Below are 14,064 nucleotides of genomic sequence, written 5' to 3'. Positions count from 1 at the left end.
ACATCTTTAGACACGAAATAGCTTCCTCACTTGCTCCAGCACGCATGCGCACAGCGTGCTGGAGCAAGTGGGGAAGCTATTTCGTTTCGAAAGACGTTTCGAAAGATCATATTACAGAGGCATGTGAACAACCACAACAGGCCTACGCTCTATGTAAGCACAACTAGCGATTCATAAAGACAGATTGATGAAAACAACCGTTTCGCGGCAGAAAATAGATTTTTAGAAACTGCATTCTCGGTGCCCCCACCACCGCCATTACATGGATATAGCCTACTGTCTCGCGCTGGATTTTAAATTTCTTCTACATGCCTCCGAACTACACCAAAGTGATCTCGGTGAGTCAAACGTCTTATAATATGTCGTAAATAAGGTCCAGGTTGTCAAAAACGAGCATTGTCCTTTAACTCTCAAGCGACACCAAGGGACATAATGTACATCAGAAAAATGTGTATTTATTTCTTTATTCGTGTTGAAGGATGTGTGCATGTTGATGCGTGCGTGCGTCGCTTGAGGGACACGAGAGGCGGATACATCAAGTATGTATGTACGTTGTGTGTGTGTGAGAGAGAGAGGGGTCATTTGTTGAATCGGAGGAGTGTTGACACATCCGTGACTGTCCATGGGAAACGCAGCATCACGCTTCAATTCCCTTTCAGGGTGACAACTATCCCAGCAGCCAAGAAAGAGGGGTGTATACATATATATAGCCTAGTTAAAGACCTTATAATACAATCATAATTTTCTCCCATTTCAATGGTATATATAACTTATAAATAGCTGTTTTAAAAGAAAATATTCACTCCGTGCTAATAAAAAAAGACCTCAATCACCTATTGCCTTCTATTCTCTCAATCTCGTTTTGTTATTACAGAAAACATTCTTCTCTGACGTCAGTCAACACCTGTTCATTATAAAAGTCTGAGTCTGCATTGCTGACTAGGGGCAGGACAGCAATCAGTACTTGGCAGAATGGCTATTAGTGACGAGAGCAAACTAATGACCAGCCAGGGCAGGCTCGGTCTGCAAGAGAATCCATCGAGGACGGATCTTTTGGGGGATAATTCTCTAAACGACTGTTACTCACACCAGCTTCACGGCATGAATTTGCACTTCATTTTCCACGATGGAGGTGTTCCTAAAACGGACGTTTCTCAAACGGTCACGTGTTTGTTTATGGTCAATGAAGTGTGTGAAAATATATCAGATTGTTTATCCTCCTCAAAATGTTATCTGATAATATGGCTCGTTAGCCCTCTGAACGCATTGACGAGGAGAGAGCACCATGTCCGTCGTAGGTCGCAGCCTATAAGTCCCATCCCACCGCGGTGACATCACTGATGGACTGGTCATTCCGTGAGTTTCTCGCACCGAGTGTACTTTTAGTGCCCAAACAGGACACGCTGTTTAATCATGAAGATGAGCCATCAACAGATATACTAAGAAAAGTTAGTTTTCGGTGTTTTATTCCTATTGTTAGGTAGGCTATTGTTCGATTTGCAGAGAACTGGTGTGGTTAAACACATTTTGCAGCGGAGTAGCTGACATTTGACGAGACGCATGTCCAAGGCAGACGATCGCTACGAATGAAGATTCTGGACACCGAGTTCTCCACCGTGTCAATATCGATCAAATGTATTTTTTGAGGTTGGGCTATGAACTACTGCCGAGAATAACCTAAATCGTTGCATACCGCGATCCTGTTTGGCGAGGACCTGCCCCATTTCATCGATTAGAGATCGATCCATCTGACAAGGGAACCAGGCTAACGAAGAGCGAAGGCTACGTTTATCCTCATTATTTAATCTGCGATTCGATTAATTGTTTGGGACAACGATGTTAACTCAGGTATGTTATGTTCATGCAGATCCATTGTTGATCAAAACAGTCACAGGTTCCGGGTAGCATTCTCCGGCCGCGCGACTTGGGCTAGCTGGTCGATTCGACATTCTTAAGGCAGAATGAATCTATACTAACGTTATTCCACAGGCTAATGATTGACACATCAACAACCGATCAACATAATATAGGCTATTTACACTCGTGATACCTGTTTGCAGCATCTACCGTGTGTCAGAGAGAATGCACAAAACTTTAATGCGTCGAATGTTGTCCATGTCAGGCTGGCTACATGCATTCTGTTTTGAAGCTTCAATGAATGAAACTTTTTTTCCCTGTCGAATGCGTAATACGGCATCATATAGTAAACCTTGATAGATATCACGGCCTAATGTGCAAACAAATACTTCAATTAAAATCCATTCGAGGGGACTGCTACAGAAACGACGAGTGCCACAGTCGTCATCGTTTGATTTCTTTCGACCAGGGCTCTCCTCCATTAGCGTTTTGACATAGGCTACTGCTGTCATACAATAGCCGCTATAGCCTAATTCTGATCTTGACGATCGACGATCTTGTAGTCGACATTTAGGCTTCGAATTATGAGGATCTGTAAATGGGCTATATAAAGGTTCTCTGACAGTCAAATTTGACACAATCGGTTGCAACATCCTAGTCATAAAGTATTTTTTCTCTCTTTTTGTGAATGGCTACGATAGGACCAGTACCTATCATTACGGTTATGTATGTGTAAAAAAAATAATAAAATAAAATAAATACACCTGATTTGTCTGTTACATAACAACTCTCATACAAGTCTTATACTTGATCATGTATATCGTCGAGTAGCATAGAGGCTGTCGGCTCTGACCTGACAGCGTCCCCCGCGCTTCGCTACCACTTTGCAACAATACGCTTTGAGAGTGATATGAACTTGTCTGCAGCTCGTTTCCAGATGGCAGTTATAAGTATTGGGAGTGTCGTTTGTTTTCATAGAGAAAAAGAAAGAGGACCGTTGAAGACTTCAATCAGTTCTGCACCTTTGTGTTGGCTTATGCTGGGTACATCCCCTACCCAAAGGAGGTAAGCATGAAATGCAATTAATTAATTCATACCAAATCATTAAATTATCGGGAATTTCTTATCTCCACAAACTTCATTTAGTACCTGACAGCAGACATCAGAACTATTTGAAGGCGCTTTTATCCAAAGCAACTTAAAATAATTGCATTTAATATAGCCCAAATACTAAGTTTTGGTTCTGACATTTGAACAAAACATAATGATCTACATGTATGTTGTTTAATTCTGCGTAGCCAATTATATTATGAATTAATAATTATTTAGTGCCTGTAATACTCACAGACTTGGGACGTGTTTCAACGTCTATAGACTGGATGGTCTGTTTAGATGTTGATAAGCCCTATTGTGCAACGATGGTTCTCCCACAGGAATGCTGGTGCAATGACGGTGAGCCCAGGGACAGCAGCACACACAGCCCTGACCACAGTGCGTGGGCATACTTCTCACCCCCAAGCACCGTTGACAGCCCTTTGCAACCCGAGAAGGGGAAGAGGAGGAAGTCTGACAAGACCGTGACCGGTCAGAGGGAGAAGACGCCTAAACGATGCAATTCAGGAAGTGCGAAGGAGTCCCCCGAAACGAAGACAGATCTTCAGTTTCTGAGCCAAGCCCTCCCTGAGAATAGCAGGGATTCCATCAAACAACATGAGATCCGAGCAGACCCTGAATCCACACCCAGAGGTGCTCTCCAAAGCGGAACGGGAGCAATGGAGACACGGGACCTGAGAGGTCCACGCGAGAAGAGCCACACTGATCTCTCTCAGACAACAGGAAGTGCCTGTGAGGAGGTGCGAGAGGAGGGTGACCTCACCATCGGAGGCCTCATTGAGAATTTGCTGAAAAACAAATGTGGTGCACAGGGGGGAGGTGGGGCAGAGAGGAAGAGGAAGGAGGAGAGCGAGCGTTGCTGGGAAGAGAGGGAGGAGAGCGCGGAGGGCAGCGACAGCGGGACAGGGAACACGGACGTCCTGCGTTTGGTTATGGACAAGCGACTGAAAGGCCTCCTGCCGTACGACCAGGAGACCGGGTACCACACAGACATGGAGGGCAGTGACAACGAGCAGGACCCACACACTGTGGACTGCAACACATCTACCAGCTCAGGTCTCTCTCTCTCTCTCTCTCTCTCTCTCTCTCTCTCTCTCCCCCTCTCTCTCTCCCCCCCTCTCTCTACCTCCCTCCCTCTCTTCGTCTGGTTCTCCGTAACCCTTATAGTATCATTTTAGCGCTTATGTCCCTTTCCAGTTACTGCCATTCTGTTTTTCTCTCTCTGCCGATTATTAACAGCTTATTTCTTTTTGTTTGTTTGTTTGTTTGCTGTGTATTTCAGCCAGAGGCAGAGGGGACCAGTCTGCAAATCACAGCAAAATGGAAGGTAACGAGGAGTTCGACTTTTTGCTCGACAATTACTTTAATCTTTAGGAGCAATGTCAAATGGTGGTCCTGATGAATCATTCCTCTCCTCATCCTCAGACGACGACTCCTGGGACCTGATTACCTGTTTCTGTTTGAAGCCGTTCGCGGGACGTCCCATGATCGAGTGCAGCGAGTGCGCGACATGGGTACACCTATCTTGCGCCAAAATCCGCCGCACCCACGTTCCCGAAGTGTTCGTGTGCCAGCCCTGTCGTGACTCCAAGCAGAACATCCGGCGATCGAACAGGGCTCGCATTCCTCCCCGAAAACGCTTCAGCGAGTGAGGTTGTGAACATTTTAGATGCTGACTGCACAAACCCCCACAGCAACCAAGACACTGCCGTCAGCAATCAAGCGTCTCCGTCTGGAAAATACACTGACTTGGATGGAAGGGCCTCTCATGCACCTGTCACGTTCTAAAGAAGGGTTCCTTTCACTGACGAGCAGACCCCACCTCCACCGTCGAAAGCTGAAACCACCCTAAATAGATTGAAGAAGGGGGACCCGACTGTTGCTCACATCACCTTTAGGGCGGTCACTTCCACTAGTGAATTAATTCATGACAATCACAAAGAGGGATTGATTGTGAAGCGAGAGCAGCCATGTCAGAGGGATGTGTAAGGACTACAGATATTAGTGAACATTAAAGGATTTTTCCATGATCCTGTCACATCTATCCTCATGTTGTAAATGTAGAGGACACTTTTGTCCGGTCTTGTCCTCACGCTAATGTTTATAGTCATGCACCATCAGACCAAAGCAAATTCCTTATGCTGTATGTGAAAACCTACTGGGCAATAAACCTGTTTCTCATTCTGTTTTCCCAAGGGCTTGTCTAAAATCATCTTCTACTGTGCCCAGTTCACCAAGTTTCTCAGGACAGTTGTAATTGTTTTCATGTGCATCTTTCCACAGTTATTTGAAATGCCAATTATTGTCATATGTTGATCCCTTTGTATTATGTTTTATATATTATGCGCTGCCCAGTTGTTGACATAATAGTTAATCTACAGAAATATGTAAATAGTTCTGGTTCATAGAGCTGTTTATGTGATTCTTGGTCCAATAAAGGTTAGGATAAAAAAAAAAAAAAGCTCTTTATATGGGACATTATTTACATTTTGCAGACACCTTTATCCAAAGCAACGTCCAATAAGTGCAAATTTGCAGTGAGGGGTTGTAAGGGTTTTTGGAGACTAGTGGTGGGACCATTAGTCTAGATCAGTGCTACTGTAGGACTGTTAGTCTAGATCAGTGCTACTGTAGGAGTTAGTCTAGATCAGTGCTACTGTAGGAGTTAGTCTAGCTCAATGCTTGCCAAAGTGGGGGTCGCGGGATGGGGATTTAAATCTAAAATAATACAATGCAGTCAGCCGACCTGTTTTCTTTGTCCCCACGAGACCCCTTAGGTGATTAGCGAGAACGTCCGAGCATAGTGCCCACCCATCTCATTAGGTAAGTTTAACATTTGCTAAATTAATATTGTGGTTGTTAGGCTACCGCTATTGTGTCCCTTTATGCCATGATTGCCATAATTATGCCATGATTGATTAGCCCAGGCCTATTACACAGACATACACCAGTCCACTTCCGGCTTTAGGCCTGGGCCCAGTACCCCCTTCCCCTCACCCTAACCCGGGTCCGTATCCTTTTCCTACCCCCACCCTACCCCTGACCCCTGCCTCTACCTGGACCCAGGCACACTCACACAGACATACACCAGTCCTGGGCTCAGATCCCCTTCCCCTCACCCTAACCTGGGTCCGTATCCTTTTCCTACCCCCACCCTACCCCTGACCCCTGCCTCTATCTGGGCCCAGGCACATTCACGCACACACAGACATACACCAGTGTTTGCCATGTCTCTCCTATGATGTTATTAGCCTCTCTTACTCTGAAAATGTAATTTAATGTTATTTATTGCTTTATAAATATTCTTAGCCGGTAGACAAACATACTCCAGGAGCTTGCTTGATCGCCTTGTTGAGAGGGGACAGGGAAGAATTTTTTACAGCTCACTTATCTGGACCCCGGGTGATACTGTTTTTTTGCTTCCCTCTGGAATATGTAGGGGTGGGACGTCTGCCCACCTCCCTTGTTCTCTGTAAAGCGCATTGTGTTGCCTCTGGGTATGAAATGCGTTATACAAATAATATATTGACAAATAATTGATTGATTGATTGATATTAGTGTGTGCACGCGAACGTTTGCATGCTTGAACCACCTGTGGGTATAGTGGGGCTCGCGAGTCTCTGGCACCGTTCATTTATTCTCATTTTTATAGTACAAAGTAAATAACACCATCAAAGTAATTTCGACACTTTGGTGTCAAGCGTTTTATTACAAGACAAGGCCACACAAATGTATACGAGATCCATGCCACAGAAACACTTTTCATCGCCTGTTGTGTTCCTGTCTCTGAGCCAATTTCAAAATCTTACATTACTTAATATAATTAACACTTTTTCTATCACTATAGATTGATCTTTCTGTCTCGACAGATAAGATAAAGAATGAAACTAAGTCTTTAAAATATTTTCGTAACTACAATTGGCACTCTCAACTGACACTGATGTAGCAATGTCGAACATAGTTTTACTCCTCTGGTTTCACAGCTGGGCCTCTGACTAGGGGCAAGACAGCATCTGTGTAGAAGAGCTCTAGCTTGGCCAATGTGTTCTCCCAGAATTCCGGGTCAAAAGCCACAGGGACGATGGCGGTCTCTTTCAAGGTGAAGACCACAAGATCAGCCTGGTGCAGCCCTGTGACGGCCATCTGGCACTGAATCTGTGTGTAATAGCTGTGCTTGGGTTTCAAACGGTAACGCGGTTCCCTCTCCTCCGGTCTGTCCAGGAGCTGCAGACAGAAGGCTGGGTCCTCCAGGCAGGCTTGGGCCACCGTATTCTCACGGTGTTTGTACGGGCATTTGACTTCCAGACTGAGCAGGCGCTGGCCGTTTAACTCCTGCACAATCCCATCAGGGCTGGCTGCCAGCCAGGGATGCTGTGGGTCTATAAACAGACCACACTCCCTCACGCACACCGGCCTGCCCAGCGCCGTGCTCTTCAGACTCTGGTACTGGCGGACGGCCTCGGCCTCCCTCTTGATGCCCCAGGTCATAGCCCTGGTCTTCACGTTTGAGCCCTGGCCGGTGATGGCTGCCAGGTATGAGGCGGCCGGGGTCTTGCTCCTCCCGTTAACGAAGCGGCTGTGGGAGATCTGGTGAGCTGCGGACGCCGTGATCCGGTTCTGACGCCAGGCGAACCAGCTGGGATTCTCTCTCTGGCCACGAGTGTGGACCTCCACTGCGTCCACAACGCGCCCCTCCAGCTTCACACCCGTGCCCAGGGGCACCGTCTCTGGCCTGGGGAGAGGGAGCGCAGGCCTCCCCTTATCTCCGGAGCTCTTGTCAGCGATGTGACTATCCTGAGGTGCTTGGTTCTTGTCTGTGGTGACAGGGTATCTCACATTAGCGGTCTTCTTGGCGCGACCTGTAACTGGGGGCTTGGGTCTCCCAGGGCCTGTCCGCCCCGGGTCACCCGAGCCTTTAGCTGCTGCTGGGGTGGAGTCACGCTGTGGGGCGGTATTGACGGCCCGCTGTTTCAGGTTGCTGTTTGAGGCAGGAGCACATGATGGCTTGTCAGATTTAGAGCTCTGCTTTCCTGTTCCGGCGGGTATCATTGTTCTCACTCAGATTAAATAAATCAGAGAGTAGGATTCTGAAAAACAGAGAATGATAAAAGGGCAGGTGAGAATTCAATATAATGCTGTTATGCACAAAACACAGTGAAAGTCTAATTCGCAATATTAAACAGGTGGTGGTCTTCTGCATCAGGGACGAGGGGAGAGGCCTATTCATCAAGCCTGGGTCGGATGCTGATTTACTCCCCTCACTTATTCGTTGTCTGTCTGCCTCAAAGGTATCAAGCTCTACACATGTAAACCTTCTCTTGGACTTTGCTGTTTTCCCTTTTAGCTGTCACTTGTGATGTACAACAAATGGTAAAGGTGGGCAGGTGGTCCCACGGGGGGGGGGGGGGGGGGGGGGGGGTCGCCACTCAGAGCGGTCTGATACAGGCGGATTAGGGTGCCTTGTTTTCCTACTCTCTTACCTCAGGGCTCACAGAATGTGGGGATGCTCTGCTACAGGTCCTGTTTATGTGAGGACTTCCTGGAGGCTCTGATGAGGCTCTAAAACAACTGATACTACAGTATATGCTTGTCTATATCAATACCTAAATGGTTAGGTAACACTTTACAATAAGGGTACATTAATAAGCATTAGTTAATGCATTATTAAGCATTAAGTAACAGTTAACTAATGTCTCTATTAACCATTTACTAATGTTATTTATGTTAACTAAGGTTAACTCACCTAACCCTAACCTTAACTAAGGTATTAATTAACATTGGTAACCTAACCTAACCCTAAATAAGCATTAGTTAACAGTTAACTAATGTTTTTTGTGACCCTTATTGTAAAGTGTGACCAATGGTTATACTGTAAATGTCTCAATGGGTACACTCTAAGAAAGGGAGCTATAGAACTGTTTGTAACAACAACAAAAAAGCTTCATATGTAGTCTACCCTTATCAGGTCGGTGTGGTTCTGAACCCTATAGTCTACTCTCTTAATCTTCACTCCGGGACAGCCAGTTGTACAGTTAAGGTTCATTCCCTGTCAGGTGAGTGAGACTGACATATCTGCCCTCCCCGTACAGGAGAGCTTGTGGAGCACCATGTGTACTGTGCTAATAATAACCCTGTCATCCAACAGATGCTTAGGGACTCACACCCAGCCTAGCTCCACCTACCTGTCCATGTGCGGCCTCAAAGCAATCGCTGTCCCTTTCTCTCTCATATTATGTTTATTATAAATTAGCGTTTCAAAAACATTATTCAGGCGCCATATTACTAGTCTGGCTAGCAGAATAATGACTTTTTTTTCTTTCATTTTTTCCTTTTTTCATTGGATATAATTTACTGTTCTCTCCACTCTCTCTTTGCCCTAGCCTCGCGTCACCAGGATCTCCGAGAGCCTGCATTCTATTCCGGTCTAGAGCCCGCTGGTATCCTGTCACACAAATGCCGAATCGAGCAGCCCAATCTCGCCAGTCGCTACGAATTAAAACATGGACATACCAAACGAAGTAGACTATTACACAAGAAGTTCTTGCCGCATCGCATCGTCGATTTATGTACCCATGTTTTTGGACATGGGAATCACAATCCGCTTTGACCGGAAACCACAACTGCAAAGCAAATAGGCCTCAGTCTACTTTGCCCGGCTTGTTTAATCCTACCTGTTCTTTTGCGCCCTCCCGTGTCTAAATCCGATCATTTCTAGTGAAGAATCCAACGAATACGGGAATCGAAACTGAACACTTTTCTCTTTCAGCATTCTCTGGGATATTTTTGGCAGGTAAGCAAGTTTTTTTGTTTGTTTGTTTTTTAACTTCGATTAAACTGTAGGCTTTAGTTACAGGCGGCACTGGTCAAACGGGGTAACACGCCTGTTCTGTTTAATCGACAGCCCGGGCCTGATGCATTTTTATATCTCAACTGAAGTCAGATAATCTCGTTAAATCAGATAATCTCGTCCGTATCCCAAATGAAGCTAGGCAAAATGGAACAAGTACAATATGAATATTATGAGGGAATTAAACTCAGTTAAGGCTACGGTTCAGGACTTCATAGGCTGAAAGGTTATAGTTTCAACATATACAGACCAGCTAGCTGCGTTCAGTCGAATGCTTCCGATGGGTTGTTGATGGTCTGTCGTACTGGAAGTGAAACCAGCAAATGGAAAATATATGACTCACTCCCGCATGATGAATAGGCTACGTCAGATATATTTGTGTGCGTGTGTGTGTATCTGTGTGTGTGTGGGGGGGGGGGGGCATAGAGTAAGAAATTACTCAGTTGACCCACATTCTGACCCAGAATTGATCAGACATTGCCTCCTGTCAAAACATATTTTGCCCTCTATTGACAGCGCCTCGTGCAACTGGGATAGTCCGTTCCTCATGTCAATCTCCCAGATAACACCCTCTCTATACCTGAGTGGTGTGGATGCTGCCCTGAAACAAAGACTTGTCGCCAACAGGAACATCACCCTAATAGTTAACGCCACTGAAGAAGCTACAGCATACCCCGATGACCCAGGTGTGGAGGTCCTCCATGTGCCTGTCCAGGATCAACCTCACGCCTCACTGAGAGACTACTTTGATCCTGTGGCAGAGTGCATCCATAACAACCAATCAGGGAGCACCCTGGTGCACTGCTCAGCTGGGCGTAGCCGCTCCCCGGCGCTCGTCATGGCCTACCTCATGAAATACAAAGGGGTCACCTTGCGCCAGGCCCATGAGTGGGTTCTGGAGAACCGACCACACATCCGTCCCAACGCCGGGTTCTGGCGGCAGTTGATCGAATATGAGAAGGACCTTTATGGGAGAAACACGGTGAGGATGGTTGCCTCTTCCTGCGGGGTTCTGCCAGAGGCAACTGACAATCAAGAGGAATCGGCGTACTGCATTAATGTTTGACAAATACTGACATGGTTCAAAGTTGTCGAGATGTTTATGTTTAGATGTTATGTTTATGGGTGGCTTTGTTGAACTTAAAACAGCACACCACTGCCACCTTCACACCAACTCCAATCATCCACACATCGCTGGTCTTCTGATAGCAGCTTATCCACAATCTTGACTTTCACACTAGCAACATCCATCTTCTGACAATTGTGATTATGACGCATTTCATTAAGCAGTAAATGCCCTTCGTGAAGTTGTTTCCACTTATGTGAAAATAAAAACAAATTACGGTACCATATAAAAAATCATTTCAGAGGTTTATTAGTAAAGTATTTACAGGAATGTTTTTGTCATTCTAGGATGGTGGTGTTGTTTTTTAAACATAGCAATCTTAGGTGTCGCGGGCAGCCCTGGATGTTTGCTCACTAGATCATGAGCCCTCATGTACTCTCGCTGGTGACAGGTCATATTATCAGTGTCCTTGTAGACTGGTGGTACTGTCCAACTCAGTCTTCTCATCATCTGAAACACGATAGGAGGACCCCGTCTCAATACTGGAAACTTCTCTTGGTCTGAATGTCATCCAGAATCTGCTGCAGCTCCTCGTCTTCAAAACGTCCCTCTAGACTGCAGGGAGAGAGGCGAAGTTGATAAGTGATGCTGTATGTGACTGTCTGAGGGTGAAGAAATGTAGCCTGGCATCGCCATCCTGATCACATGAGCTCACATTCTGTTTCTCTCTGTAGATCACATCTATCAGTCTGGTAACGCTCCTATTCAGACAGATTTCCACCCGGCCCGTTCTGGTCTGGACCGGGTGGAAATCACAACCGTTTATCTAATATGGGGTTTAATATGATGACTGTACCCACTTGATATGATGACAAACCAATGTTTCGTTGCTCGGATTAGTTATAGGTCTATACCATTGTGTCCAGAACTATTTTGGTCTGCAACCGTTGATAATGTAAACCTGACATGATATGGTTTGTTTCACACATGGGAACTCTCCATTGGAAACTGTTTGGAAAAGGGCAGGCCCTAAAAAAATACTTGGCAGGTGATTGGAGGAACCATGTCCATCACTACCGTCTATTATGCACTAACTTCAACTGCTCCTCGCTGTCGTCGCCCAGCATAGCTGTAATCTGGGGTGTAGTGGAGGGTATATGGGGGTATACCCACTTATTTATCCATGGATCCACAGTATTATTATTTTTTTTAGTCAGAGCATACCCACTTCTTTAGTCACCACTACACCCCTGGCTGTAATAGATCACTGACCGGTTCTCTAAGGAAGGTGGCCAAACTCATCTGAGGAGTGAAACAGAATGTGAGCTCAGGATGGTCTCACAAGGCTATAACTAGGGCTGGGTTAAAAAATATATATATAAAAAAAATAAAAAATTGATGAATCGATTCTGAATCAAATGATTAAGAATCGATTCATGAATCCCAAAATCGATCTTTTATTTAATTAATGAATTAGTTCATTCATTCATTCAATGATTCATTAATTCATTCATTTTTGGAAATCAGTATCGATACCCAGCCCTAGTATTGATGTGTTGCATAACTTGGCAGTCATGTAATTAAGGTTACAGCTAAAAAAAAATAAAAAAATAAAGTTTTTAGTAACCGAATCGATATTGAATCGAATCGAGATAATCGATTCTGAACCTTGTGAACCGGAATCAAATCGATTCTTGAAATTCTAATTGATACCCAGCCCTAATGATAACGCCCCTTAAATGAACAGGATTTCCAGATCCTTCACATTTTTGCGAATTGTGTCTGAGCCAGGCTAGCAGAAAAGGAAAAATGCAACCACATCTATAGACATAATCTGGAACTTTGAGATGAGAACGTTGAAAGCAAGATGAAACTGATGATCTATGCTTGGGAACAGGACAAACCTCGGGATGAGGGCTTTGCCCTCTTCTGCTGCTTCAGGACATAGATTGGCCAAGCTTGCCAGCTCAAACTTATGCAGCTTCTTCTGTAAAAGTAAGCTATGGGAAATAATAATTTTAGTCTCCTGAAGTGTCATCAACAATTAATTCATAAGATTAAATAAAATATAAACTTAGAGGATGCAATGATGTACAAAAAAGATCAGAGTAAACAATATACATTGAAGAGTAGGGCTACAAAACTATATATACATACAGTATACATAAAATATAGAATACATACATACTAGCCCTTCTCAGTCCTGTTGTCGCATGCTCGCTCATGCCAGACAACAGTCCTTTCCTGCTCCATTTACTTCGCCGTCAAAATAAATAGGTGTCGGCCTATTTAGGAGAGGCGCTCATATTTACAAGTGTCAAATAAACATGAAACTTCACTTACCTAAGCAAAAGGGTCTATTTAAAGGACTGTTGTCTGGCATGAGCGAGCATGCGACAACAGGACTGAAAAGGGCTACATACATACCATCTGTAAATATGTGTAATAATGGAGCCTAATTACATAATAATCGTTCAATAATATAGGGCACTACACCTCAGTGGGATTCTACAGTAAGGAACCTATCATCAGCTACACATCAGCTTTACTGACCTGCGAACACTTGCTATTGTTTCTCTGTTCTTAAATCGGCTGAAGCGTGCAGTGTAGTTCAGAGTCTTCATGAAGACTTCTGACAGCTCCTGCTCATCCTCAGCGCTCTCGTTCTGCTGCTTGCGATGCTCCAGAAGCATGTGGACCTCCGAGTTCAGGAGTGTCTCCGAGTTCTCGAACTCTGTAAAGTTAATGAGGCCATGTAGGTTATTGCTGATTGATTATTTTCACACATCTGATAGGCTAGATATCGTTGGGAACTCACCCTTGGGGAAAAGTAGCTGGGAGGCATCCTCCTCAACATCACCAACATTCGTTGTTGCTGAACCACCTCCAGATGCCATAGCTATTTGTCTGGATAGTTGCAAATTATGCCCAATCTGATGGACGCAATCCAGACGAATATCCCTATGCTCACAAACTACAATTGTGAAACTATGTTATCGTTAACCAGTGAATTTGGGTACACTGATAGACAACAAAACGTTCACGCTTCAATATCTTGATATCCGAAATAGACGAACGGAAATCTGGTTCCGTTTTAGCTCGACATAACTTCCTGAAGAAAGGATCGCCTCGGTTGTTGGTCTAGGTCCATGGTGATGGCGCCACCTGGCGGCTGGAGGAA

The 14,064-nt window shown here is 45.0% G+C and overlaps 3 protein-coding genes across 3 annotated transcripts; 2 read left to right on the top strand and 1 right to left on the bottom strand.

Moving 5' to 3' along the window:
• Positions 1-1,712: 1,712 nt before the first annotated feature.
• LOC311326918 (PHD finger protein 13-like) lies at positions 1,713-4,622 on the top strand (the record flags this gene model as incomplete). Its single annotated transcript, XM_084459897.1, has 4 exons — positions 1,713-1,848; positions 2,836-2,922; positions 3,291-4,026; positions 4,396-4,622. Exons 1-4 carry the CDS (start codon positions 1,837-1,839, stop codon positions 4,620-4,622), a joined length of 1,062 nt encoding a protein of 353 aa, XP_084316023.1. The 5' UTR covers positions 1,713-1,836.
• A 5,081-nt stretch (positions 4,623-9,703) lies between these two features.
• LOC311326812 (dual specificity protein phosphatase 18) lies at positions 9,704-10,883 on the top strand (the record flags this gene model as incomplete). Its single annotated transcript, XM_084459785.1, has 2 exons — positions 9,704-9,760; positions 10,334-10,883. The coding sequence occupies exon 2, from the start codon at positions 10,365-10,367 to the stop codon at positions 10,881-10,883; it is 519 nt and encodes a 172-aa protein (XP_084315911.1). The 5' UTR covers positions 9,704-9,760; positions 10,334-10,364.
• Positions 10,884-11,193: 310 nt separating this feature from the next.
• Positions 11,194-13,969, bottom strand: polr2d (RNA polymerase II subunit D). The gene is made up of 4 exons (XM_084441723.1): positions 13,702-13,969; positions 13,437-13,617; positions 12,788-12,883; positions 11,194-11,498 (listed from the first exon to the last, which is right to left on the bottom strand). Exons 1-4 carry the CDS (start codon positions 13,778-13,780, stop codon positions 11,420-11,422), a joined length of 435 nt encoding a protein of 144 aa, XP_084297849.1. The 5' UTR covers positions 13,781-13,969; the 3' UTR covers positions 11,194-11,419.
• Positions 13,970-14,064: the final 95 nt, after the last annotated feature.

The sequence above is a fragment of the Borostomias antarcticus genome (assembly GCF_949987555.1).
Source record: "Borostomias antarcticus genome assembly, chromosome: 1".
Taxonomy (NCBI): Eukaryota; Metazoa; Chordata; class Actinopteri; order Stomiiformes; family Stomiidae; genus Borostomias; species Borostomias antarcticus.
The sequence above is the reverse complement of the archived record's forward strand: the minus strand, read 5'-3'. Positions and strand labels throughout refer to the sequence as shown.